Source organism: Pagrus major, chromosome 1 (genome assembly GCF_040436345.1).
Source record: "Pagrus major chromosome 1, Pma_NU_1.0".
Lineage (NCBI taxonomy): Eukaryota > Metazoa > Chordata > Actinopteri > Spariformes > Sparidae > Pagrus > Pagrus major.
The window spans coordinates 4287496-4314820 of record NC_133215.1 but is presented as its reverse complement, the minus strand read 5'-3'; the positions used below and the strand labels follow the sequence as shown (position 1 = coordinate 4314820).

Here is a 27325-nt window from a genome sequence, read left to right as displayed (position 1 = left end):
TTTCACACCTGTGCTTAAAGCTGTCCACTTGTGATCGGATCAGTCAGGAGGGATGTTAATATCAGGTCTGAACAGTCTCTTTGTTCAAGTTTTGGTCAACTACTAAAGTTTTTTAATCAGGGTCCTTTAAGCAGATAATGAAATTAGTCATTATAGTCATTGCTGGAACGCTTTAATAACCATAAATATTCTTCGAAGGTAACGTGATTAAAAGAGATTCTTCGGCGTGAGTCCATTGATATGCAGACAACCGGTAACACTCGAGGAATAAAGGAACTGATATTTTTAATTAAATCAACTTATGGATAAATCAAAGATGTCTTATGCCTATTAGAAATCTTCATCAAGAGTGGCCCTACATTTCATGTCTGACAGAGAGTGCTGCTTTAAAGAGTTCAGAATAATTAAGTTTCAGGTACAGACAATTGCAAGTATTATGTCGGACAAAGTTTTATGGTGAATGAAACTTAACAGTATTAACAGTTTTTTCTGTATGAATGTAATTAAGTCACATGTCTATGCCAGCAATCTGTCTGTGAAATCAGGTGTCAATATCTCAGCATTTCTGCTCATTCAGTGGTCTCATTGTTAAACACTGCGCCAAGTATTTTTGTCAATCGAGTGATCCAGTTTTGTGAGCGTTGTTGCATGTTAGTGTGTTTTTGAATGAGCGTGCTGTAATTTGTTGTCACGTAAAAAAAAAAAAATCTAATATTGTTGTAACACATCCCTCGACTTAATTTTGTAAGCAGCGTCTTCTGTGAAAGATTATTCTGATAAAGAAAATATCCTCTGAAAACTAGTGGTGTGAAGAGAAGCAGATGGGAAACTTTATTTTTGTATTTCCTGAAGTCAACATGCAGCATATTCATCAGAGAAATAAACCAACTGTACAATTTGTGGAGATCTGTGCATTTTATTTTTCTTACATGTACACATTAAGTTAGTCATGACAAAAAAAAAACAAATCTGAGTCAAGGTGAAGTTTGAAGTCATGAAACGAGCCGTTATTATCCGAGGTTGTTGTGTGATCATTTGCAGCTTTATTGGCTGCAGGACGCGGTAGTTTGTTCGTCCTAAAACTCACCTGCTGCTTCCAACGCTTCAGCAGCCAACAACATTTAGAGATAAGAGCCTCCAAATGAAGGCTGGTTTCCTGCCAAAGTGGACAAACTAACCAGCCACAGCCAAAATTTTTAACAGCATTTGGCCCAAGACTGCAGATAAAATGTCCTACTGTGGGTTGATGAGCACAGCAGCGCCACCCGGTGGCCTATTTGTTCCACTGAACTGGTTCTGGTTTGGGAACGCTGTAGTTGAGGGCCTCAAACTCTTGTCCCGGCTCCAGCTCCGGACCAGGAATCATGACCGTCTGAGAGAGTAAGAAGAGCGGATGAGCATCGCTTGGAAGATGTGTCACATTTTAGTAGAATATATTCAAATTAACACAAATCACATTTTCATTAAGGCTGCACGATATTGGAAAAAAACAGACATATTTTGGATTTCTGTAATAAATATTGCAATATGAATTGTTCTCCAAATAACCTGAAGAGCCCTGTTTGGAAAAAATGTATCATTCTTGAATGATGGGGCTTGAAGGGGAGTGCACTTCATCAAACAACCAGAGCAGGCCACGCTTTGTTGAGGATGGAGGCTCACAACCAGCAACCCAACATCCATTAAATCAGACTAAGTTGTGCAAATTAGACAGACGCCTCTTGTAAATGAGTTTTAGAAAATGATAACGATCTGTGGACATCTCAAGTGTCAGCTATGTCATACTTTTGTGCTAAGGGGAATAAGGTGGAAAACCAGTTTAAGATAAGGTCGGAAAGACTCTGGAAAACTTTTTTCAACAACATTATGCTCCTACATTTCCTCAATGTTTTATGTCACTACGAATTATTTTCCAGATTTTCTTAGACTGAGCAGGTCTTTACAATTTACCTCAGCTGTTTTTAAAACAAAATACTTGGAGCGAAGTCGACTAAGGTTCATGAAAGCAGGTTTTATTGTGTCAGATCTGGTTTTCATTTCTGTTGAATTTCATCAGCTACAGCTGTGTGTCACTTTAATTTGTCAGTTGCCTTGACAGATTGTGACTGAGCCCAAAATAACCACATAGAATCAGTCAAACCAGAGAGATTCGGTGAAACTGATTTCAAGATATCTGCAATATTCATGTAAGAGCTTCGGGGTGTTTAAACAGTTAGAGAGGCTGTAATTTGCAGAGCAGTGGAGCAGTATTGTGCTTCACAGAGAGGTGTTTCTGTGGTGGACAAAAGATATTTTGAACAAAAACTGACCATCACAAAAAGGTCATCTTTATTACAGAGCTTTTGTTGTGGACTGCATTTGCTTTTACTGGATGTACCTAATAAACAGGAAACTGAGTGTAAGTCCTCCTGCCACGTTATGGAGTTTTAAAACCTCGGTGAGGAGTGCAGACAGTAAAATAAAACCAGGGCTGGAGCAGCGTTTGGACTGTAACCAAACAGCTTCTACTTTACAGGAAGAAGTAAAGGTCGTTCTAAGAGGATGTGTGAAGGAAACAGCAAGCAGGAGATAAATAAGAGAATGATTCTGAAAAGATTGAAACACTAAAACACACCTCGCAGACTTTATTCATGTGGTCATTAAAGTGAAGTATGAACTTGACAGTCAATAAAGATTTCTTAATTTCCTTTTGACAGGAAGTGTGCGTTGGACCTCTGCCTTTTCTCTTACTAAAAGATATATAAAAGATGTGGTGAGCCGGTGCAGAGTCGAGGGTCACCTTAATAATTGGATCTTTGGCGGGAGCCCAGGACGGCACTATTTTTCCGTGTAACCTCCACCGACCGTAGGGGTTGACGAGGTGTCGTTCTATGACCAGGTACTCCAGGACGTCCTTTGGCTGCTCCTCGCTGCCGAGCATCAGCCTCCCGAAGCGGTCGTAGACGGCCACAGTCTGCAGGATGAGCAGACGTAAAAGATGGTTTATGGCTTCAAATCATGGTGGAAAAACCCCCCAAACTACTCCTGAATGTGCTTTGTATCACCCCTGCAATTAACTTTGCGTAATGTAAATAACATAAAAGATTGTGCAGGTTTGGGTGTTTGTTAATCCAGCACCTGTACAAACTCAGCCTGGTCTCAACAAATGGTGTTTGAACAACAAGTAGGGGTGTCATCATTTCTCCAAGAGAGTTCAGCAAAAATATACCACCCTTCAGTGATTCAAAAACAACAAAAGATATAAATTCAGTCTCTCAAATCTGCCCTGAGCAAACTCTCTTCCAAAACAAAGCGACAAAGAGTCTCTGAAAAAGATTCTGGTGCTGTTGGAGTGTCCGCTGGTACCAGCTGCTCGTCTTTGAGCACACAGGATAAGTTTTCTATTAACACACCTGCACCTGAAAAGCTTGAAATGTGTCCCCATGACACCTAAATGACCTTCAAAGTGGCCCAAAGAGATCCCATGACTGGCTACTGAGATGTAACTTTGTTTAAAGGCACACATGGTTAAGACATACTGACACAGCAGCTTTATTAATGATACCTTAAAAAAAAAACAGGAATACTTTGAGAAAAAACTGCACACCAGTAGTTCAGACTCAGATAATGACTGGACTCTACAGTCCATGAACGAACACGAGTCGTACCTGTTTGGAGTGCATGCGGACCGTCACCTGGCCGTACAGGTTGCCTTTGGAGATCATGTCTGGGCAGCGGGCGTGCACCACCTTAGGCGGCTCCAGCGACTCTATAAACCTCCAGCGGATCGTCTTGCAGCGGTTCCCCCTCGTCATCTCCTGAACATGGGACAGACGAGTGATGGGAGGAGAAAAAACAGTCAATTGAGGGTTTCGATGAAACTGAACGAGCGAACAACTTCAGCAACGTTTAGAAGAACTTACAGGATAACACCGTTCTGTCACCAACGAGTGAAGCTTCTCCCTGTTGAACCTGCAAAAACAAACAGCAGATGATTAATTAATCTTCCTCTTTTTGCTTTTTTAGGGAGTGTTTGTCATTTCAAGACAATTTTGAACCATACATCCTTTAATTTAATAGTTGATAGAAAATATTTCCAACCACATCTCACAGTCTTCATCATCTGTTGGAGTTTACTTTCATCCTTTCATTTTACACAGTTTAGTTAATGAGACTTGAAGAGCAAACTTCACCCACTGAAGATGTGAAATGCAGCTGAAAGCTCCAGATAAACCACACTACTACTACTGCTACTACTGCTACTACTACGACGTCATGTTATAGTTATTGTAGCAAAATATATCAGGGTTTGTAGAGTTATTAAAGAGTAAAATTTAAGCTCTTCAGGCACTTTCAAGTTAAGAAAACTCAAATTTCCAAACTCTTGAAGCCTTTATCACGATTCACCACATCTAGATTGTTACTATAAATACAATATGACAAAGTTAGTTTACAGGATTCCTTTAACACCCACAGCAACTGATGTATTGTCGCTGTGTTTATTTTAAGTTTTGAGCATGGTTATTTTAATTCTTGCTAATTTTGACACCAGGAGACGACAAATAAATACGACGATGGGATCGTTTCATTTCAAATATTAAAAGATTTTTGGATTATATGAGTGATCGTGTTGATGAAACACCAGATTATGTTGAAAATCAAACATTGTTGAGGAGTATATTCAAATTCAAGCATATTAATAACCTCGAAAACGTAACGATTAAAAGTACCAATCCTGATATATTCACAAATAAACTTCCTTTGCAACCTTTATGCTCAAAATTTCTTCAATGAATAATAAGTATGCGACTGTTCACAGACAACATGAGTATCATAACACTAAATGTACGTCACCTCTGGCTCGTATTGCAAGATACTTTCTAAGAATTAGCAACTTAATCGTCAAAGTAAGTAAAACAAAGCTCGTTTTTCAGCCTCATTTGTCAACTCTCTTTATTGGAGTGCTTCTCTGCTGTACTTTGCAGCAGAGCTGAAGGCAGCACGAGTCTCTCACTTGTATAACAGATGTCTCACTGTACATTCAGCATCCCTCCCTGATGACGAGGCTGAGAGGAGCCGTGTCAGCTGGCTGAGTGAGGTGAGAGTCATGAGTTCTTACTGTGTCAGATAGTTGTGAGCTTCGATGAAGATCTCCTGAGCTTGCTCTGCGAAATCCTTCGTCGTGAACTGAGAGTCGTACTCTTTGATTTTACGGATCCTGTTGAAAACGACATAAAAACATACATACATATATATATATAAGTGGCTGGTTTGAAACTCCGTGTCAGTTTGCTGATCGAGCAAGTAAAAAATGAGGTGTGATAAAATAAAGTTTACCTAAAAAAGCATAGTTTGTCTTTTTTTGATAATTTTCCAAATCTGATTTTATGATTTTTGTGTGTTTTGGGGTCAAATATGTTGTTACAGTGTGTCAAAGTGAAAAAATTATATTCAGGTCATATGAGTGATGTTGTACTGAAGCAAAAGACATCAAACATGGGCATTGTAAACGCGTCATTATGTGGTTTATAAAGGAAAATTCAAAAGTATTTGAAAAACAGCAAAAACAGGCCAAGACTCATGAGGGTTAAGATGTTTTGGACCAGACCAAACTTAATTCTCTCCTGTAAGATCCAGATATGTTTGACAAGAAGAAACGTCAGTACACGAACAACATGGAGAAACAATCTTACGCCAGCTGTGAGGCAGCGCTCTGTCGCAACTGTTCCGTTCGTTGTTTCAGGCCTTCTTTAGACAGAGTGGAGAGACGAGCGTCGCCCTCTGGGGGGATGTAGGGGTCGAAGATTCCCGCTGGTAAAGACAGAAGACAGAACTGATCAATCAGGATGAACCCTCCAACCAGGAGAGACATGAAAACATCTAAAGGGGAGCTCCACACTTTTGGGTTGCAAATTAACATTTATTCTAAAAAAAACAACAGAAGTTCTGGAGTTGACATCTAAAGGACAAATGTGCTGATGTCCAGTTTATCTTACTGCAAACACACAACCTTCTTTACCCAGAGGACGGCTGGATACCTGAGTTTCTGCACCAATTACCAAAACAATGAGAACAAAAAGGCCTGTTAAAAGTCTGGTAGATATAGAAAACTTACCAGTCATCATCTTCATCATTCTATACCTCCAAAGGCTGATATGTTGTGTTTTATAAATATATTTTATTGTTGTTAATAAACCAAATCAAAGATCATTTCCCATTCTATCTCTGACACTTAGTCCCACACCAGCAGCAATAACCTCACGTGTGCCTGTCAGGATGAAAAACACAAAACATAATTACCAGTGCAGGCGATGTTGATGGGCCTCTCAAAGTACTCCTGTCTGAAGACGATGCCCGCTGCTTTGGCCTTGGCCTCCACGTTCACGTCCCTCTTCCCCTTCTGACCTACTGCTGGAGGGATAAAGTACCGCTTCTTGGTCCGGACCGGCAGGAAAAGTGGGACGGGATGCCGCACATCCAGAGACGCTTCAGCATTCTGAGAAAAGGATGACACGCAAATGTTTTACCATCTGAGGAGTTTTCAAAATGAGTTTATTTTTACACTCTGGTTGTGTTTCATTTACTTTTACTGGGTTCTTCTTCCACCATTGTTAATGGTAGTGAAGTCAGATGTATCGATACTTCAATACTTTATTTATACCACTTAAACGATGCAATATACACATTTATAATATTGAACTTTACTGTAATGGCGCCTTTAAAACCAGGAATAGACAACACTTGTGTCATAACAGAGGATGAGAGACGTCTGAATAAGGTGTTGTGCATCAAAAATCACTGGGTGTTACCTTTCGCCTCTAAAAAGGATTCTGACAAGAACAACTAGATTTCTGAAAAGCATTTATCCTGAAGCCGTCCGCCTCCCTAACACTCTGAACTCACCCTGCAGGATACTCAGCAGGATTTAATTATTGGGCAGGTGGCAAATGTTTTTGCTTCACTTTGCATTTAATGCACTCGATGCACTTTATCTAGTAGACGGCTGGTGGGGCGGCTATTCCCAGTAATGGATGCTAACGTGTGCATTTCTGTCCAAACTGTTTTATTGTACTTATAATATTTCAGTAATATTACTACAGTTATTACATGTAATGTGTAACAATCCACGTTACCGACCAAGGTGAAGCGTTTATTGTTGATTTTTTAAGAAACCATCCACACCAACACGACCATATTAATATAGGCTCTGTGTTTAATACAGCCGAGCCTCTAAGTTGTTTGTTGAGTCTCTGTGTGACTGAAATGAGCCTGATGATGAAGCCTGATCCTCCGAGCGCACTTTAATTTACATTGTTGAATCACACCGTGCGTTCCTTGTTCTGTGGACTAAAATAAAAAGGCAGAGAAGAAGAGATGTTTGTCTTGTCGTGTCATTAAGGGCTACATTATAGAAGGTACAGGTCTATTGTGTTTCATGTGACTGAGCCTACAGTTAAAAATATTTACTCCTATCTCATAATATATCAGACTGTGATCCTTTGTCTGCCTGCTCATCACCTGAGTCCAAGAACAGTCCTTTATTTAAACAGATCTCAGCTATTTAACTGTTTTATAACAGGTTATTTACTTTTGTTGAAAGTAACTATGAAGTAGTGTACTAAGTAATATCTTACTCGCAGTAATATAATACTAGTGAAAGTTTCAAACTCTTGTATATTGACAAGCTTCTTATATTAAAAAGGTGTTTTTAATGTGCTAGTCATGTGTACTTTAATGTTGTGGACAAAATATTAGAAACACTGTCAGTACAACAACACTAACTCTCATGGATGAGATGATGAATTAAAAAATGACTGCTTACATGATGTGATAGCAGTTCTGACATTCAATCTCATAATGTTGGCATCCTGTCCCATATTTTTTATTTTATTTTAGTTGTTTCTGACACTTCATCTACTTGTTTCTTGGAGAAATCAGGCTTCATGTCATGTATCTGTGTGTGGAGGTTAATGACAGCTAGCTAGCGTTAGCTAAGCTAGCTCCGTCAGGACTGTGCGCAGCGTGACGCGTTCACAACAAACCAAACAAACGAGCTGTTGCTTCAACACACTGACAGTCTGCGTTTTAATAAAGTCTCATTAAATGTCCTCGTACCTTCAAACTGCGACATGTTGCCCTGTGAAGAGCCACCAGCGTCCTCCTCATGGGCATCGCCATCTTGTTCTGTCTCTTCTTCGTGGGTTTGGTGCGTAGCGGCGCTTTACCGCCACCTGCTGCTCCGGAGTGAGCGCCACAGATTAAATCCGGCTGATTAATCCTAATTAATGTCTAATAAACTCAAAGGAAGCTGTTGTTCTCTCAACACAATCTGCAGCTCCACTTTGTTTTACAGACAGGAAGATTATCAAATATGTGAAATTCTCCATTTTGAGTCAAAACAGCCCAGAAAATGAGCTGGTAGCAGGTCTCTGAACAGAAACTGTCTTACTTGTACCAATAATACTTTGCCAGATAAATTACTTTTGGTACTTAGGTACATTTTTGTATAATTTGTATTTGTATTGTCACACAATAACTGAACTTTCATAAGTATGACTTTTGTGTCAATAACACTGCGTAATGTTGTTTTAAAGGTGCACTCTGTAGTTTTGGGGAAGATATTTCTTTATTATAATGAGAAGAGAAAGATCTTCAGTGATTTTTTTTCTGCCCAAACAAACTACATAAACAAACTATCTTTGTGTTCATGACTGAAGAAACAAACTGACCTTAAAGAACAACAGCATTTCATCCTGTTCTACTTTGTTTATATGTGGCGGACCCTGCCACCTGTCTAGCTTCAAACAGTGTTCTGGGACCTTATTTCCCTCTGAGAACAGCTTGTTTATTCACTGATAGAAAAGATACATATTCCTTCATTTGTATTATTACGTCATTAATACTGTAAATAATAAAATTCAGAGTACATACTATATACTGCCCCTTTAACTTCATTCAATACACAATTTACTCCAATGAGAGAAAGGACCCCAGTAAAACAATAAACAAATATAAATATAATAAACAAAGTCCAGGAATTATTTCTATTGTGGAGGTAATGGTGCATGGAGCCATGTACACACAGTTATTATTATCATTATTATTATTTGCTTTATTGAACAAGATTAATACAAACAACAGCAAAAACAGGAACACAACTGGACATGTGCTGGATATGAGAAAACAAAATAAAAGGTAAACACATTAAAATACATAGAATAAAATAAAATAAATCAAGGTAAAATAAATAAATAACACATTAAACACAGAAAGTCTTCAGTCTGCATTGGAGGTTAATCACCCAATGCAGCCCCTCCGCGCGCCGTGACGTACACTCACGCTAGGCACGTACGCCGCAACGTGATGACGTCGCGTGTCTGTAGGTCGACGCTGCTTAACTTGAGTTGTTTGGGCTGCGAGGAGAGAAGTGTAGCTGGCGGTGCTCGGAGGGTTTCAGTTGATGTCGCTGCTGTTGGGCCGCAGGGTTCCGCTGTCACTCAGTACACAGACTCACTACCCGAGGCCCGGTTCTGGTCAGCGCTGCAACTAAATAAAACTCAAGAGCGATAACTAGAGTCACACACACGGCACCGTCTTCGTTAGCGCAGCCGGCCAAAAATACAGGAACCATGCCCGAAAGGAGGCCCTTCGTACGGTTACCGACTGACGTTTACCCCGTCAACTACGGCTTGTGTCTGAAGCCCGACCTGATCGACTTCACTTTCGAGGGCAAGCTGGAGGCGCTGGTGGAGGTACGTGTGCCGGAGCGTCTGCCCACATACGCGGGATGGATTTGTCTTGTGCATGGCGGGGATCTTGTTATGTAATCTGACCAGCTAACGTTACCAGCAGCTAGCTAATTTGCCGTGTTCGACTATTAAACCGCAGATCGTTAGCCCACTAGCCCAGAGCAGTCGTAACCTAAGCCGACGCCGCTGGCAGGTGTTAGCTAGCTAATGTTAACGTTAGCTGGCAGCTGCTAACTCGCTAACAGTCTCGAGAGCCGTGAATGGGGGAAAAAAAAATAAAAATAACGACTGGACATTTCTGTGACTGACGTTAGCCGCGAGCTAATTGACGCGAGCTAGCACAACTGTCCAGGAGACAGCGGCAGACTTGCACTCTCATGTTAGCTTAGCACGCTAGCATGCTAACGGCGTTTTAATGTGTGTGTGTGTCCGAGGGGCAGGTTGTTGTTGTATGCCAGCGACGTGAACCTCTTGTAACAACAGTGGGTTTACTATAAGTCACTATCAGTTAATCGGATGTCGATTAACGTCACTGAAGTTGTTAACTAGCCGCTAGCTAACGCTCACTGGTGTTTGCTAAATCATGGCAACATCATGTCGCCCCCTCCCACCCGCTGCCTCCCTCCATGAGTTCAGCTAGTGAAGTTACACGTTATGTGAACATGTTTAAAAGTGTCCTGACTGTAAAAAAACGACATGTGAGTGGATCTGCATGAGTGTATTCTCAGAGTAGCTCCAGTTAAAGCTAAACTATGTCTTTAAACAGACTTTAGGGCACATTTGTGGTTTTAATAGGTTAGTGAGTCAGTTGTGTTTCCTGTTGTTTGCAGCTGAAGTGGGTGTAGATGGTAGTTACTGTGTAACTAACACATAAAACAGGCACCAGCTCACTTTGCCTTCACTGTGAGGGCACAGACACCTGTCAGCTGAGTGCCCTGACACCTGTGCCTGGTTGTAAACAGTCACCAGCTTTTATCAGGGCGAGCGAGACAGACTAAATCATTATGCTGTGTGTCACCTCTCTCTAATGGGGAACATAAAGTTATAGCAATAAATTCAAAATGGTGAGATAACACAGACCCCGTACAACATGAGGCAAACGGTACAAATGTAAAGTTGATGGCTGTAAAAGAAATACAACGTTTTACAGTCCTGAACCTGAAGATATACGTAGATTCGTATAAAATGAAAACAAGCAGTAGATCCTCACATTTGAACAGCTCAAACACCAGCTTATCACGACCGTTGATGGATCGAATTGATTTATTGACACTCAGACATTATCAGTTGGCGTGGTGACGTATTTTTGTAGGCTAACCCGGAAGTTGGCGACAAAAAGCCAATGGGATTTTTGAATGTCGGCGAAAACAAGCTTTTGTTTCTGATCCTTCCAGGTTTTGTTCATGAAGATAATCTCCACAGATGAACTCCATTTTGTGATGTTTGAAGCGTAAATGTGTAGCAGTCAAAAGCTAATGTTAGGATACAAACAGACGACATCACAGTCACATGACTCAAACGTCACCGCCACTAACTGCACAATTACTATCCAGGTTTTCTATAAACTGATCGATGTACAAGTTGTAAAGTCAGAGTCAGAATAGTGTGTAACTAAAGTGGGCCTGTAAAGACGGACTAGTGAGCAGATGAGTCTCCGTGTTCGCTGTGAGGACGTTTAATGTCCCCGACAACCTCTGTAGTCTCATTCAGACACTTGTTAGCAACCGCTAACCGTTTTTAACACACGGAAGAGCTTTATAATAAAACTGTGGGACATTTTAATTAATATAATTTAATATATTTAGTCTTAAATGTGAGCATTTACTGCTTTTCTTTGTCTTTTATGACAGTAATGAAGAGTCTTTGGAGACGTCGCTTTGGGCTCGAGGAAATTGTGATGAGTTTTTCTCAAAATTCACAACTTTTGAAATGATTTGTGATTCATCAGTTCACCAGGAAAATAACAGTAATTGTCGGTTGCAGCCCATCATGAATTATTATGCTGGGGAAAAAAAACTATTGAAGCATATTCATAAAACATTCACACCAGTTTTGAATATATTCAAACTTTGTGTCATTGTGTTAATCATTTAAATGTTCGCTGGTGGAAATTTCAGCAGCAGCTGAGTCCTCCTGAAACATCTTTAATGTTGTGTTTGCTGAGAGCCGAAAACTCTCCACCACTGTGTGGTTTAGTAATACCCTGTTTACCTGCGGTCTATACAAAGCCTCTGTAAAATACAATAGGCCGGAAGAAACTCAAGCACTGTGGCACTTTGCCATTTCCCTGGCATGTTTCATAATTACTGCCTCTCCGCCACTGTGTTAGCCTCCGAGTGTCTCCAACAGCAGCAGCGTCCAACCAGCAGTGCCACAAACCGTGAATGTCACTATTACGGCCTCTTTGAAAACTGCATGACGTCCAAGTGTGCCACTGTGTTTCACCCTCAATAAGTTAGGCAGCCACACTCGCTGTCGTCTGTCTGCCTTCCCTCCCTTATTTGCATCACCTTGTCGGTGTTTCTTTACACCCCCGGTTCTTTTATCTGAGACTAGTTTTGCCCTTCAGCCTGTGTAGGTTTACCTCTCAGTACGCAGATTCAGTCCCGTCTCAGCCATCTGATCCAGGTCTCGGTCTTGAATTTGCACCAGGCAAACAAAACACAAACAAAACTCTGGCTTCTTTCCATGCTCGCTGTCTAGTGATGGTTTCGGTGCAGAGTTACACTTTTGTTCAACCTGATCTTTCCTTCAGAGATTAGTATTTGAACGAACGGCACACGAGAGATTATCAAAGTATAAGTTCTGCTGTTTTATGTCAATATTTACAGGTTACACAAGCCACAAATCAGATTGTGATGAACTGTGCTGACATCGACATCATCACAGCGTCCTTTGTGCCACAGGGAGGAGAAGGTGAGGGTCGGACACCGTCAGCCTTTTCTTTTTTATGAATAACATTATCATAAGTCAAAATGTAGCTTGTGCGTATGGCATTTGATCTTTCCTCATCATGTTTTTTTCTAATATAAATGGTAATATTGCAAACTGTGGTAACCCTCTGCTGTTTGTCCTTTTTTTTTTTAGAAATTAATGCTACAGGATTCAACTATCAAAACGAGGATGAGAAAGTCACCCTGTCATTTCCTAGCACTCTACAGAAAGGTAAGGCAGGACTTGTCGCTGCTCTGTGATCACTGCTGTAGAAGAATAACAGATTTTCCTCTTCGGTCGTGGCTGAATGAACAGTGCAACCCTCTCTTTTCACGCCTCCCCAGGCTCTGGCGTGTTGAAGATAGACTTTGTCGGTGAGCTGAACGACAAAATGAAAGGATTCTATAGAAGTAAATATACAACCTCTGGTGGGGAGGTCCGTTACGCTGCTGTCACACAGTTTGAGGTAAGTGGGTGGCCTCAGGGGGAATGGGATGTTTTGGAAAGTTGAGCGTATTGCTTAACCTGCTACTTGCCTGTGTTGCAACATCTGAGGTTGTGATGGTCATGTGACTGTTGTTGGTGATCCAGAATTGTCCTACAGATGAAGCAACATCTCTAATTTCAGTCTGTTTTTGCATAAGTTTCGAAAATGTGACTTGTGTTTCTGGGAAAGTTTAAACCAAAACCAGGTTGGTCTCATCTGGACGCTGAGGGGAGGGCTTTCACCAGGACCTGCATCTCCGTTAGGACGTACTCCTGCTGTGTACTGGGCCTGTGCAGAGTGGATTTATTGACACTTTGATTATCTACGCCAATATTACGGCCATTTAATCTAACTTACTATCAGAACTAGAACATACGCCCTTTATAACGATGTTTCTGGTGAAGTGGCACGTACGCCTGCTGAGACCTGTCAGCATGAGGGACCAGTGAGTTTTAAATCCTGAAAGGAAAAATTCACTGGAAACAACAACATCCCTCCATCCATACAGGGCAAGTTCATACTTACACACTTGTTAGTCGCTGTGTGAAGCTGTTTTTGGGAAATAACCAAGAATTGTCAGAGGGGGCCCGTTAACATCAGAGGATCCAGAAAGATCTGATGATCAGCACGTTTCTGTCATGACACAAGTCAGAACAATATAAAGATTTAAGTTTCAAGAAGCGACTGAAATAAAAGCCTCACATAAAGAAAATAAATAACTAAAGTAAACGACATGCAAACAAAAATCATATTGTGATTCATTTGACAGATATTTTTACTTTTGTACAAAACATGCAGCTGATATTTGGAGGTGTGTGTTTGGGACAGCTACAGTAACATCATGTGAAACTGGATACATTTAGCCTTTTGATAAAAAGTGAAGTTATCTTATTAAGTAACTTCCCCTCCGCAAGTTCTGTTTAGTCACTGCCTCAAATTAAATGTTGGAACACACCAGGTCTCCCAAAAACAACAGCTCCAAGCAAAAAGGAAACAGATTGTGACGCTCCGTCAAAGTCAAATGAACGCCAGTAGAGGCTGTAATGACTTGGAGTGACCGGTCACCAGCAACACCAGCTGGTGGACACCTGTGGTGAGAGCCTGTAACGGTTGCTGTTTCAGACACCAACTGCACAAAAGTATCTGCGCCTGCGTTGGTGGATAAAATCGTTGGCTCCGGGCGATTTATTTAAAGGAAATGCTACAAACGCGGCAAACGCTACAGCTAAATCTGATGCATTCAGTGACTCGGCTTTGAAAACCAGCTTACCTGGCAGAGATAACAATGGTGGACTGTGACGCCGCTGCTCCGGTAACAAAGGGAAGGAGTGTGGAGCTGCTCACACAGCAAACTGACGGTCTGTCACTTTGACTTCTGAAAGGGAAAATAAAGGAGAGAATACCAGACTTTAGGTCTCTATAAATCTGTGTGTCGCCACCCCATTGACCAATAATAGATGTTATCGAATATCGTGATCATGGCTGTCATATGTTTCACATTATTGAATATCCACCAGCTGTGTGACTCTTTACCTGTTGGAGGAACCGCTCCGACTGGATCTTTATATTTAATATATTCGTGGTATTTCTCAGCTGGCCGAGACGAGCGACAGACGAGCTCCACTCAATACTGTCGGCTCTTCTGTTTCGTTTACAGTTCATTCTTTACACTAAAGTTCTGACTTCAAAGCTCCTATTTAATATTACTTTGTGATTTAAAAGTGTTGTATGTGCTGCTGCAAAGGGAGAAGTCGAGAAGTGAACGGTCCGGTCTCATCTGGGTCAAACACACAGGGTCTCAGTGTGTGTGTGTTTTCTCTGTCCGTCCCCCTGCAGGCCACGGATGCTCGCAGAGCTTTCCCCTGTTGGGATGAGCCAGCCATCAAAGCCACCTTTGACATCGCTCTGATAGTTCCCAAGGACCGAGTAGCCTTGTCAAATATGGTACGTGTCATGTGTTCACTCCTCCCTCTGAGAAGCTCCAGACCCACAGACTGCCTGAGTCACTTTCAGCTGCCAGGTTTCTTTTGTGTGTGTGTGTGTGTCCGTCCTCCTTTCTCTTCCCTCTCTTTTCGCTTCACGTCTTACGTAACAGGGGTCAGACAGTCACTGCATGTTGTACCTCTGGCTGCTGTTATGTTTAACTACATGTGAGTTGTAACTACTGTACACGTACTGTGAGGTTTGTCATTAGGAGACAAGTTCTCCCAGAAGCAGGTTCGTGTGTTTGTTACACAGACTCTCACTTCAGTGATTTTCAACTGAAGGCGTTTGCAGCTAAATTGCGTCAGAAACATCATCTGGCTTAGATTATTCCTAACAGCTACGCCCCTCCAGGCTAACGCAGTTCATCTGGGTGGTGATGATTAAGCTAAATTTGGGTGTATCTGATGACTTAATGCATTGATGCATTAATGCAGTCTGTCAGTCTTGTATCCTGTTGTAGCAGTTTTTGAATCCAAACAGAGACGAGAAGGACTAATAAGATATAAGTTATAATTTAAAGTATAAGAGAAGAATGATGACGTCACGCTCAGGGTTGAAGTGAACAGAACGATCGGTGTAGCCAGCAGGACTGAGCCCTGCGCAGATTGATGCCGGTCCAGCTCTTTGACCTTTGGTGTCCACATACCTGCTGAAATTTATTTTCTCAGCAAGTCTGCTGTGACCTTTAAAGACCAGTGCAGCACAATCCTGCATTTAGTTCGACTGTGCGTGAGTACAGAGGCTGTTCAGTGGATACTTTGTGCATCGGTGATAAAAGATTGATGGTTTTCTTGTCGGTAATCTGTTTCTGTTTCCAGAATGTCATTGATCGAAAGCCATATCCAGAGGATGAGAATCTCGTGGAAGTGAAGTTTGCCACCACACCCACCATGTCCACATACCTTGTAGCTTTTGTCATCGGTGAATATGACTATGTGGAGAGCCAATCATCAGACGGTATAACGGTACGCGTCTACACACCCGTCGGGAAGGCAGAACAAGGGAAGTTTGCACTGGAGGTGAGAACGGTGTTGCAACACTTTGACATTTCCTGACACAAAAAGCCGACACTGAACACAACAGTGGATTCACCACATGTTCGACAAAAGAGGAAGATAAATGCACAGGAAGCAGCATTTGTGTTTTTATATTTTGCTACATATTATCTTCTGATCTTTTGTTTCCCTTTTTGCAGGTTGCGACTAAGACCTTACCTTTCTACAACGATTACTTCAGTGTTCCTTATCCTTTGCCTAAAATTGATCTCATAGCGATTGCTGATTTTGCTGCTGGTGAGTAGTTGTAATGTTACATTCAGTAATTTGAGACATTTCAACTGAAAATTGTAAAAAAAAAAAGTGAACCACGTGCTTTTCTTCCCCCTCAGGTGCCATGGAAAACTGGGGCCTTGTTACCTACAGGTAAGCTTCAGTCGCTCTTAACTTGAAAACATGAAGATATTTTTAATGAAGTGGAAAAATTACATCAACCACATCACTGCCCCTGTGGCAGGTTTTGGAAAATTTGCATTGAAGGGAAACAATTCTGAGTTGATAAACTGACATTTACAGGGCAACAAAAGTGGATGTGTGTATTTATCAGGGCTGGACTGATCATTGGCCTGGCCGATGATTGATTGGGGCAGATTTAAAGTAAAATGCTACCTTGGCTCTGATGCAACGTCCTCTCACAGAATGTCCCGCCCACAACAGTATCTGATTGGTAACACGTCACAATTAACAATTAACAGCCTATAAACACTGAATAATCCGAATCTGCAAAGAAACTAGTAACTAAATCTATCAAATAAATGTAGCAGAAAATGGAAATACTCAAGTAAAGTACCTCAAAATTGTACGTAAGAACAGTACAAGAATAAATTGTACTCATTCCATCACTTCCTGTTCCCCTCTGCTATTGGTCTCCTTGATTTCAAATAATCTGTATCGGCCCTGATAAAATGATACAGGTCGACCCCTCGTATTTATGAAGTATAATTTTAGTCAGTGAATAATGATCTAATACTGGCCTGTTGATAATAGAATAAAACGTGCAGTTACACCCTGAATGTCGTCTGTAGATGAAGAGAGCCAAGGTGTTAATCTTTGATGCAGTAAGTCTGTAACTTAAATCACGATTATAAACCACATAAATTATTTAACGACCTGTTTGACAACTCGGTTTAACTTTAGTTTTGCCAAAGATCAGTTTAATAACCGATTAGACAACTGAGAGAAAATCGATCCAGAAAGATTTTAATAAATGATTCATGTTTGTTATTTTTCAGGCAAAATGCAAAATTCTTTAAGACTCATATGAGATTGTGCTGATTTTTATATCTTATGTCAGTGTAACTGAAGCATCTTTGGGTCGGGGACAAACTAAGAACTTGAGAATGAGCGATTGATCGTTAAATAAACTGATTGATTAATGAATGCGGAAAATGTCCTGTTGCAGTTGTTATTTTGGCCGACAGCACTGATGGCTTTGTGATTGCTTTGTGGTTATCTGGATGTGATCAGCGTACAGCAGCAGGCTCCGTGTGTCTGCAGGTTACAGCCACCTGCACGCAGGTTGTTGTTAATAAGCAGCTCAGCAGCTGTCGTGGCCTCCGGATGGTCGATGGAGAGAACCTGCTGGTGTTGACAGGAAGTGTCGACCTTCAGCCGTCTGCGTGTCTCACTCCTCAGTTTCTGCTGTTTTCCAGGGAGACGGCACTGCTAATCGACCCGAAGAACTCCTGCTCGTCCTCCAGGCAGTGGGTGGCGCTGGTGGTCGGACACGAACTCGCCCACCAGTGGTTCGGAAACTTGGTCACTATGGTAACCAGCCATAACTCTCCATCAGCTGTTTTTTTTTTTACTGAAAATGACCTCAGATGGTTTTTATATACATGTGGATAAAAAAAAAAAACTATGTTACTGACTGAAAGACCTAACACACTGTGTGTGTGTGTGTGTGTGTGTGTGTGTGTGTGTGTGTGTGTGTGTGTGTGTGTGTGTGTGTGTGTGTGTGTGTGTGTGTGTGTGCAGGAATGGTGGACCCATCTGTGGCTTAATGAAGGATTTGCGTCCTGGATCGAGTATCTGTGTGTGGACCACTGCTTCCCAGAGTACGACATCTGGACCCAGTTTGTCTCGGCTGACTACACCCGCGCTCTGGACCTGGACGCACTGGACAGCAGCCATCCCATAGAGGTGAGCTGTGGAGGGGTTCACTGTATGAAACTGAAAGCTATTATCTTGTGTAGTCATGTCGGCAAAATGGACATCCGACTCATTGTGGGTTATTTTATTGATTGATTACTTGATGTGAGATGAGCAGAGACTGGTCAGGTATATGATAAGGTTAAGTCAACACCACGACAGTTGCCGTCAGACTCTTAACATGTGGTTTCTGGCTGTGTGTTGTGCTCCAGGTGAACGTGGGCCATCCATCAGAGGTCGATGAAATCTTTGACGCCATCTCCTACAGCAAAGGAGCATCTGTGATCCGCATGTTGCACAACTACATAGGAGACGAGGTTGGTTGTGTGACACTCTCGAGTTGCTCGCAGCGCAGTAAAGTTTCCATTTTTAAGCTTTGTTCATTAAGTTTTGACTCTTACTCTTCTGTCATAGGACTTTAGGAAAGGAATGAACGCCTATCTTTTGAAGTTTCAACATAAAAATGCTTCGACAGGTAAGAACAGGAGAGAGTTAGCTGGATGAAACCGCTGTGAGAATCCATTTCACAGATACTTCCTAATGGTCCGACTCACATCTGTCCTCCACAGAGGATCTATGGGACTGTCTGGAACAGGCCAGTGGGAAACCCATCGCTGCAGTGATGGGCTCGTGGACCAAGCAGATGGGCTTCCCAATAATAGTAGTGGACCAGGAACAGGTGAGCGTCACTGGGTCGAGTGCTTTAAATCACCGGCCGTGTTTCCATTTAAATTATTTTACTTATAATTTATGTCAGCTAGTAATGGTATTAACATTCAGGAGACCTTAATAGCGGAAATATCTTCTTCTTCTCCCTCTTCTTCTTCTTCTTCTTCTTCTTCTTCTTCTTCTTCTTCTTCTTCTTCTTCTTCTTCTTCTTCTTCTGTTCCCTTTTCTCTTTCTTTCTACTTCTAATCCTCCTCCTCTGTCTTCTTCTGAGTTCAAAAAGCTGATCAATCATGTCAGTTAAATATTGTTTTTTTTTAAAAGGTGTGAAAAAAGCTCATATCAAGCAAATATAAAAACGTTTTTAGCAAAATCGAGCAGCTTTTCTACAAAAGTTACCGTTTCCATCAACCTTTTCTAATGAGATACTTCAAAATGCGCATAAAAATAGGCTGATGGAGATGTGCGTCACGGAGAGTGACTGCTGAAGTGTCGAGTCTTAGTCCCACTCTGACCATGATGTTATTATTTATAGCAAGGTGACGACCGCGTCCTCAAGCTCTCTCAGAAGAAGTTCTGTGCCAGCGGACCACATAACGGTGAGTGTTGGTGAACATGTAGTGATCTCAAAGAGTTTGCAGTGAACAGCAGAGACAGATTTGATGCTGTGGTAACTTCTCATTGGCTCCTTGACTCGTCTGTCGGACAGGTGAGGATTGTCCCAGCTGGATGGTCCCCGTTAGTATTTGTACCAGCGAGGACCCCAAATGCTCCAAGCTCAAGGTTCTGCTGGACAGACCCGAGACCACCATCACTCTGAGCGGCGTCAGTCCCGACCAGTGGGTCAAGGTGAGCTCACTGTGTTTCAGTTTACCTTCACTTTATCCAAGGTGATTATATCAATTTTAGTTTTTAGATCCCCCAACAATACAGATGCACTGATCCAATTTCTTTGCTCTTGATACCGGGTCCAATCCCAAACTCTGGGTATTTGCCATGTACTGATCCGATACCTGGCACAGGCTAATCAGACCTGGTGAAAACATTGATGATTGATCCGATCACAGGTGGTGAAAACTTGTCAGAAACAGCGATTTACAACGTTTATGAAGTTTCTTCTCACTCAACAACTCTTAAAATCAGACGATTTGTTGAGGGAGTCTGGTGATGTTGTGCTTTCTAGTTCAGTGGTTGGATCAGTTGAAACAGACGGTGTGTTCACAGACATCTGAACTAGTTTAACTTACACAGAATGTCTCCTGCTTCCCTATAAGGTCCATTCAGTGTATGTGTGCAGGATTGGCTTCCAAAATATTTGTGATGTCAGAAATCACGCTCGTAGGTTCGCCTCAGAGAAAATGTACAATGTGTGTCAAACTCTGCACATTCATCGTTCTACACAGCGAAGATCAAACATTTAACGGCAGGAACAAGAAGCCAAACTCAGTTTTGACTGCAGGGGAACATCAATGAGTGAGTCATAAGGAACGATGACTCAGTCCGTCCTCTTTTTATGAAAAAACTGAAACATCGAGGTTCAAATAAAGTTCACAGCCAGAAGTTCCTGGTTATCAGCTGGGAGGAAGAGCAGCAGAGGATGAGTTCATCACAGACTCACTCAAACATCCTCTAGTGTACATTTGGTCCAACGTGAATTAACTCGTTTGATCTCTCCTGAGTGTAACTTGCAAATTAATGCAGCGGTTGATGATGTGGCTGTTTGACTGAAGAAGGAAGTAAACATGGACTGAAAGTGGATTGGCTTTCACAGCTGATATCTATAAATAATGCTTTGAATCCCCACTGCTCCACTTGTTCAATATTCCTGTTACCAACTAAATAATGAGCCAGAGACAGTTCAGAGCTGCAGATCTGCTGCAACAAGGACATTTGGAAGTAGAAGCTTCTCTCTCATAATGTTTGCTCAGTTAAAAGTCAGAATTACCAGTGTTTGGGGAAATTGTGCCACCACAACAAGCCCATTGTTGACTAAACCCTCGAGCATTAGCATTAGTATGATGCTGTCTCACTCACTTTAAGCCAGGCTGAATAAAAGCACTCAGTCTGAGAGGTAAAAATGGTAAAACTGCATTTTTTTCCCACAGTCTGACCCAGTTGTGTCCCTGCTGTTTACAGATCAACCCCGGCACTGTGGGCTTCTACCGCATCCAGTACAGCTCGTCCATGTTGGAGAGTCTGCTGCCGGGCGTCCGAGACCTCAGCCTGCAGCCTGTGGACCGACTGGGCCTGCAGAACGACCTCTTCTCCCTGGTGAACACACACACACACACACACACACACACACACACACACACACACACACACACACACACACACACACACACACAGCCCTGCTATTACTGGGCAATAAAACAAACATTTCCTGTTTATGCAGGATGTTTTGGGATCATCTGTTTGTCCCGTTCTTGTGAACTTCTTGAGGGAATTTCTGCAAATTTGGTGCAAACGTTCACTTGGACTTAAGGATGAACTGATTAGTATTTGGTGGCCAAAGGTCAGAGGTCAAGGTCACTGTGACCTCACAAGACACATTTTTGGCCTTAACTCAAAATTTCATACAATAATCACGATAAAATTTGACAAACAAATGTCTGATAGGATGAAATGATGAAGATATGAAATTTGAAAGGTCAAAGGTTAGATCCACTGTGACATCATGATATTCTCCAAAAAATGTTCTGGCCGTTAGTCCACAGCTCAGGAACAGCAACATGACTAGTAAAGGCCACAGTGGTGCAGAATCAGGTTGCAGGTAACCTGTCATTTATTAGTCAGATATAATTTTTGGTGACTTTAGATGTTTTTGGATTCTGGTGTAACAGAAAACTTCCTGTGTGTCAATGAAAAGTCTGACACATCAAGTAACATCATAACTGTCTTGGTGTGGAGGTCAGGTTGACAAAAGGTTTTCTGTGGTGTTGAAGTTAAAACTAAAACAACAGAAGACCGAACAACAACTTTCTGCTGAGTAATAACACATTCGCACAAACGTTTCCATCCTGTTTTATTTTCATGTTGAGTGCTGCTCTTCATCGACCAGTGAACATGTGAGGACTGAAGATGACTTTCAGTTTAATGTGGCAACAACAAATCAATCAATCAAATCATCTATTTATGATCAGATACGACCGAATCCTTCACACTGGACCTCTGAAAGCTGTTGGACATCCGACTCATTATGGGTTATTTTATCGATTGATTACTTGATGTGAGATTAGCAGAGACTGGTCAGGTATATGATAAGGTTAAGTCAACACCATGACAGTTGCCATCAGACTCTTAACATGTGGTTTCTGACTGTGTGTTGTGCTCCAGGTGAACTTGGGCCATCCAGACCTCTAGAGAGGCAGCTTGGTGCAGCAAATCTTCAACCTAAAAACTTCTCTTCCTTGAATGATGTTTTTATTCTGCAGGACTTTATTTGTTGTACAGAATCAGAATCGGTGAAAGTCTTTTCTGAACTTTGTTTTGTGGCTGCAGTCTCGCGCAGGGATGATCAGCACGGTGGAGGTTCTGAAGCTGATGGAGGCGTTTGTCAACGAGCCCAACTACACTGTGTGGAGCGACCTGAGCTGCAACCTGGGAGTGTTATCCTCGCTGCTGTCACACACCGACTTCCACGAGGAGATCCAGGAGTTCATCCGGGACCTGTTCACCCCTGTCGGCCTGGAGCTCGGCTGGGACAGCAAACCAGGGGAAGGTGAGGAGGAGCTGGACAGAAAGGACCTGTCAGATCTTCTTATTTAGACCAAAGCAGATGAATATCCTCTTTATTAACATTTAAGATATGTCAAGTTGACAGTCGATTTCTTTTTTTAGCCTGTGATTATGTGTAATTCTGCACAGACGTGTGATCGAGCTGTCAGGACTCCTGACTGACCTGATCGTCCTCTTGAAGATCACTGTGCAGTCTGTGTCGACAGAAAGACGATAACTTGAGTGTGATGGTTTTGTCCTTCAGGTCACCTGGACGCCCTGTTGAGAGGTCTGGTTCTGGGGAAGCTGGGAAAGGCGGGACACAAACCCACACTGGAGGAGGCCCGGCGGAGATTCAGGGACCACGTGGAAGGAAAACAGGTCCTGCCTGCAGACCTCAGAAGCCCGGTACGTAAGATGAAACACAGCCCGTGATCAAGAGTGTTTCATGCAGCCATTTTTCTGGAACATATTCTCAAACAGCCATAAAAACCAAGAGAATATTATTCTGTGTGACATCTGACTTAGTGAACTCAAACCATCTCTTTTTCTTCTAACTGTAAATGTATCGTCTGGTCTGGCCTCTGTAGCCCAGTTTGTTTTTTTCTTGGCATTGAAATGGTTTTGTTTTTAACTTGCTACATCAGTGGCAACCTCTGGAAAATGTACCAAAAACTGCAGTTCCTCTAATGGCCACTTGAGGTCGGCTCCAAAAGAGAGTAACTCCCCGTAAGAGCCATAAAGGCCCAACGTTACAGCAGAAATAAACATGTTTACAGCCTGGTACAAAAAATGGTTTTGCACTCTGTAGCCATAGATTGAAGGTTTAAGTATATTTACGGTTTACATACGTGTTAAAAGGATATTTTACAGAAATTACTTGGGTGGAAACGAGACTAACGGCTCCTCTGAAACCTGTGGGTGGAGTTATGGAGACTACATTCATATTTAATACAGTCTTGTGCTGCTGTGTGTTTATTGGCCTATATGTGACATATATCTGATACATCCAGTGCACAGATTCAATGTGACGATTAACAAACGTCAGTGTACTGTGACACACGTCTTTACCTCTTGTCACATCCCAAGTTGTCCTCGTACTGTATCTACTTTCTGTTTGTTACTTTTATTGTATTTGTGTTATTTCCAGGTGTATTTAACAGTGCTGAAGCATGGAGACAGTGCCACATTGGACACGATGTTGAAGGTAAGACTGCAGCCTGCATGTGAGACTGACACAAAGATCATCAGGTGCAGTTACTCTAACGAATTGTATTAATCTGAAGATACAAATTTATTCTGTCACATTTGTTGATTTATTCTCTGTCTTCTCGTCTTTGTGTTTGTTTGTGTCACTCTTGTCTTTCAGCTGCACAAACAAGCAGACATGCAGGAGGAGAAGAACCGTATCGAGCGAGTTCTGGGCGCCATCTCCGCCCCCGACCTCATCCAGAAAGTCCTCAACTTCGCCCTCTCGGTACACATTTACTGCATGTTGTCAAGTGTTGATGTTGTTCCTGCGGGTGATGAAACCTTGTGTATTTTTAACCAACATGCTTGTAATGATGTGTTCTAGAGGAAAATCAGACCCAGTTTCTGTTCGTTTATTAAAAATTCAGTAAGTTAAATGTCCATGAAATAATCATCAGCAGAGATCGAGTTTCAGCTTCTTGGTTCAGGGTCCAGGTTGTTCGACGGGACACATTTCTCTCCAGCCTGTGAGATGCTGATCCGTCCTCACCTCAGCTCACCTCTCTCTGGTTCTTCTCCCCGACAGGAAGAGGTTCGTCCCAGGACACGGTGTCAGTAATCGGTGGCGTGGCGGGAAGCAGTAAACAAGGCCGGAAAGCCGCCTGGAAGTTTGTCAAGGACAACTGGGAGGAGCTTTACAACCGCTACCAGGGCGGCTTCCTCATATCACGGCTCATCAAGGTAGAAACAAAAACTCCTGTTGCTTCTGCCTCACACACAGAATCACACGAGGACGTGTCTTAATGTGTCGGATAATTAATGCACCGCCACAACACTTTTATTCTGTTGATCATTCAGGTTCTGATTTGTGTCTTGGAGATGAACGTCAGTGTCTGTTTGCTTTTGTTTGCTCACATGTGTCTTGTTCACTTCTCTTTGCAGCTCACAGTTGATGGATTTGCTATCGACAAAATGGCTGCTGAAGTGAAGGTGAGAGCTCCACAGAACTTCTCTCCGTCGCTCTCTCTAGTCTGCTGTTTAATTTGTTGTTTGAGAGTTTCTAGAATATTTGGCCAAATTCAAAAATACAATTCATTCTGTCTTAATATCTTCGGCACTTCTTTTGCAATACTCTTTTCTCACCACTTGGGGGCAGAATGACCTCACTGCAGACTCTCAGTAGTAATAAGCGCTTACTCACTCATTCAGGAAACACAGCGACGTCAGCATCTCATCAGTCGCATGTTTCTGCACAGCTACTACACACCGACATACCACAAATATCACAACTAACAATTAAAAAGCATTGTTGATGTTGTAGATTGGAAGGAAACATGAGGTGAGAGCAGAAGAACAGCTGCTCGTATGTTGCAGTCATGTCACATTTGCCTTCATCATTCAACTTCCAGGAGACTTAAAACTTAATTTGAGAGATTATCTGTGTGTGTAATAATCTGGTATCTGCCTTTTGAGTATTATTAACATGACCAGCAACACCTGTGTTTTAGATGTTTTTCAGATTGCTGTACAAATATTTCAGTGATAAAATCCTCCGTCGTTCTGTGAGTCTGTATCTCTGTATGTGTTGGACTAGTTTGGGGAATAACGACCGTATTTTACAAACAAGTTACAAACTTCATCAGAAGATGGAGCTGCTCAAATTTCCATTTTTAAAAAAGGTCTCTGTCATGTTCATTACACTGTGGGAGATCGACACCCTCTCTGAAACGGGTCCGTCTTGGTGTTTCTGTCCCTGCAGAGTTTCTTTGAGAGTCACCCGGCGCCGGCGGCTGAGCGCACGGTGCAGCAGTGCTGCGAGAACATCCTCCTCAACGCCGCCTGGCTGAAGCGCGACGCAGACGACATCCAACAGTATCTACTGCAGCGCAAAGCGCCCCCCGTCTGAGCCGCCGCCCATGCCGCCTCCTCCAGCCCCCTCCCCCCCTCCCTCCAGCGCGGACCTCCCAGCATCATAGCTGCCTCGGCCCCCCCTCAACACAGACCAGAGCGGGAGACCAGAGCGTACTTACAGCAGGCTTCATTTCTCTAAAGAAACTGTTTGAAACAAGACGGCAAAGCCAAGAATTTAACAAAGTGTTGGAAACACAAAGAGACTCTTTCTACGTTAACGAAGCAAAATCCATTTTAGTCAGACCAGGAATGTAGTTTTACCCCCATTCTGTCCCCGAGCGCACGACAGTCGACGAGTAACGTTATCAGACCGGTCTCAGAAACACCACGTCCCTCGTAACGATCGCTAACCCTGCTAACGCACTCTGCATCACCTGCCCCGTATGCACACCCTCATCCATCTCCGCGTCGTAGCTGAGAAAACTGTGAACCCCCCTTTCCTCCCCCCTCCTCCCCCGTTTTTTTTTCCCCCGCTGTCACTCATTTTGAATGCATGAAGTGTGACTTTCTGCATTTGCTGCTTTGTTTACTTCTGTTTGTTTTCTGTACAAACAAATTATTTGTTATTTTGATTAATCCCCCCCCCCTCCTCCTCCTCTCAGTTTGTGTTCACACCTTCTCCCACCTCCTTCTCTCTCGGGCGTTGTGATTGGGTGAAAGCAGAAGGCCCCTGGGCAGAATGGGGTTAATAACAGTAGTGTGTGTTGTAGTTTCCAACAGCACTGATTCTCCATTGCTAATAAACGGTTAGGACGAGGCGAGCAGCGCTAGCATGGTACTACATTGTAAACTGTATAATGCAAGCATTTTTTTTTTTTTGTTTGTTTCTTGCGGACGATGTTCCTTTTAAAAGAATTAAATGGAAAAGTTCATGGTTACCTGTTTCCACCGCATCTCCCCCCAGAAACCCCCCCGAGCTCTGTCCCATCAGAGTTTGTATAGTTTGAATCATCAACATATTTAAACTCCCCCGTTTCTTTCTCTGCCACCCTCAATGAAATGAAGATATTGGCGTGTTTTATAAGACATCAGATGCAGTGATTTATTTAAATGTTGAGATAATCTTATATTCTGAGGAGAGAGAGAGAGAAAGAGAGAGAGAGAGAAAAAAAAAAAAAAGGATCACAACACTACTTTTTCGGGGCCTTTTCATTCTGAAGTAACATCAGGAAACGCCTCTTGATACGGTTGAGAGTCCGGACTTTGTGGACCGCGACAGATCGACGCGACTCCGCTGTCAAACTCGGAAGCCTTAAATTGGTCGACTGGTTTGCAGTAAATATTTAACACTGAAGTGGTGATAATAGGTGACTTCCACATAACGTCAAATGTATCTAATGTGACAGATTATGCAGACTTGTTGAACGAGTATATCTATATAGAATTTACAATTTGATGTGGTTTTTGAAAACATACCGACCGAGTCATCCAACCCGTTGTCGAGACTCTTTCCCCCACCCGGAACATTTGTTGTTGTTTTTTTTTTTTTTTTCTTTTCT

At 42.3% G+C, this 27325-nt stretch overlaps 2 protein-coding genes across 2 annotated transcripts; one reads left to right on the top strand and one right to left on the bottom strand.

Moving 5' to 3' along the window:
• Positions 1-893: 893 nt before the first annotated feature.
• On the bottom strand, positions 894-8186 carry mrpl45 (mitochondrial ribosomal protein L45). Its single transcript, XM_073464824.1, has 8 exons — positions 8095-8186; positions 6280-6475; positions 5673-5790; positions 5099-5197; positions 3903-3951; positions 3648-3797; positions 2780-2953; positions 894-1372 (listed from the first exon to the last, which is right to left on the bottom strand). The coding sequence occupies exons 1-8, from the start codon at positions 8155-8157 to the stop codon at positions 1274-1276; spliced, it is 948 nt and encodes a 315-aa protein (XP_073320925.1). The 5' UTR covers positions 8158-8186; the 3' UTR covers positions 894-1273.
• Positions 8187-9513: 1327 nt separating this feature from the next.
• Positions 9514-25899, top strand: npepps (aminopeptidase puromycin sensitive). Its single transcript, XM_073462824.1, is given in 24 exon segments — positions 9514-9731; positions 12560-12644; positions 12816-12893; positions 13007-13128; positions 14986-15093; positions 15954-16154; positions 16331-16427; positions 16523-16556; positions 17843-17957; positions 18168-18332; positions 18554-18658; positions 18756-18816; positions 18911-19020; positions 19543-19606; positions 19717-19856; positions 21144-21278; positions 22509-22728; positions 22990-23132; positions 23875-23931; positions 24094-24201; positions 24502-24514; positions 24517-24656; positions 24858-24905; positions 25675-25899. Coding segments are annotated over 24 exon segments (2619 nt in total). The 5' UTR covers positions 9514-9608; the 3' UTR covers positions 25822-25899.
• The last annotated feature ends 1426 nt before the right edge of the window (positions 25900-27325 follow it).

Coding starts and splice junctions, on each gene's coding strand:
- mrpl45 (XM_073464824.1), bottom strand. CDS start 8,157: ATGGCGATGCCCATGAGGAGGACGCTGGTGGCTCTTCACAGGGCAACA. Junction 6,476..8,094: donor CAACATGTCGCAGTTTGAAG/GTACGAGGACAT, acceptor TCCTTTTCTCAG/AATGCTGAAGCGTCTCTGGA. Junction 3,952..5,098: donor GCTCACAACTATCTGACACA/GTAAGAACTCAT, acceptor TTGTTTTTGCAG/GTTCAACAGGGAGAAGCTTC.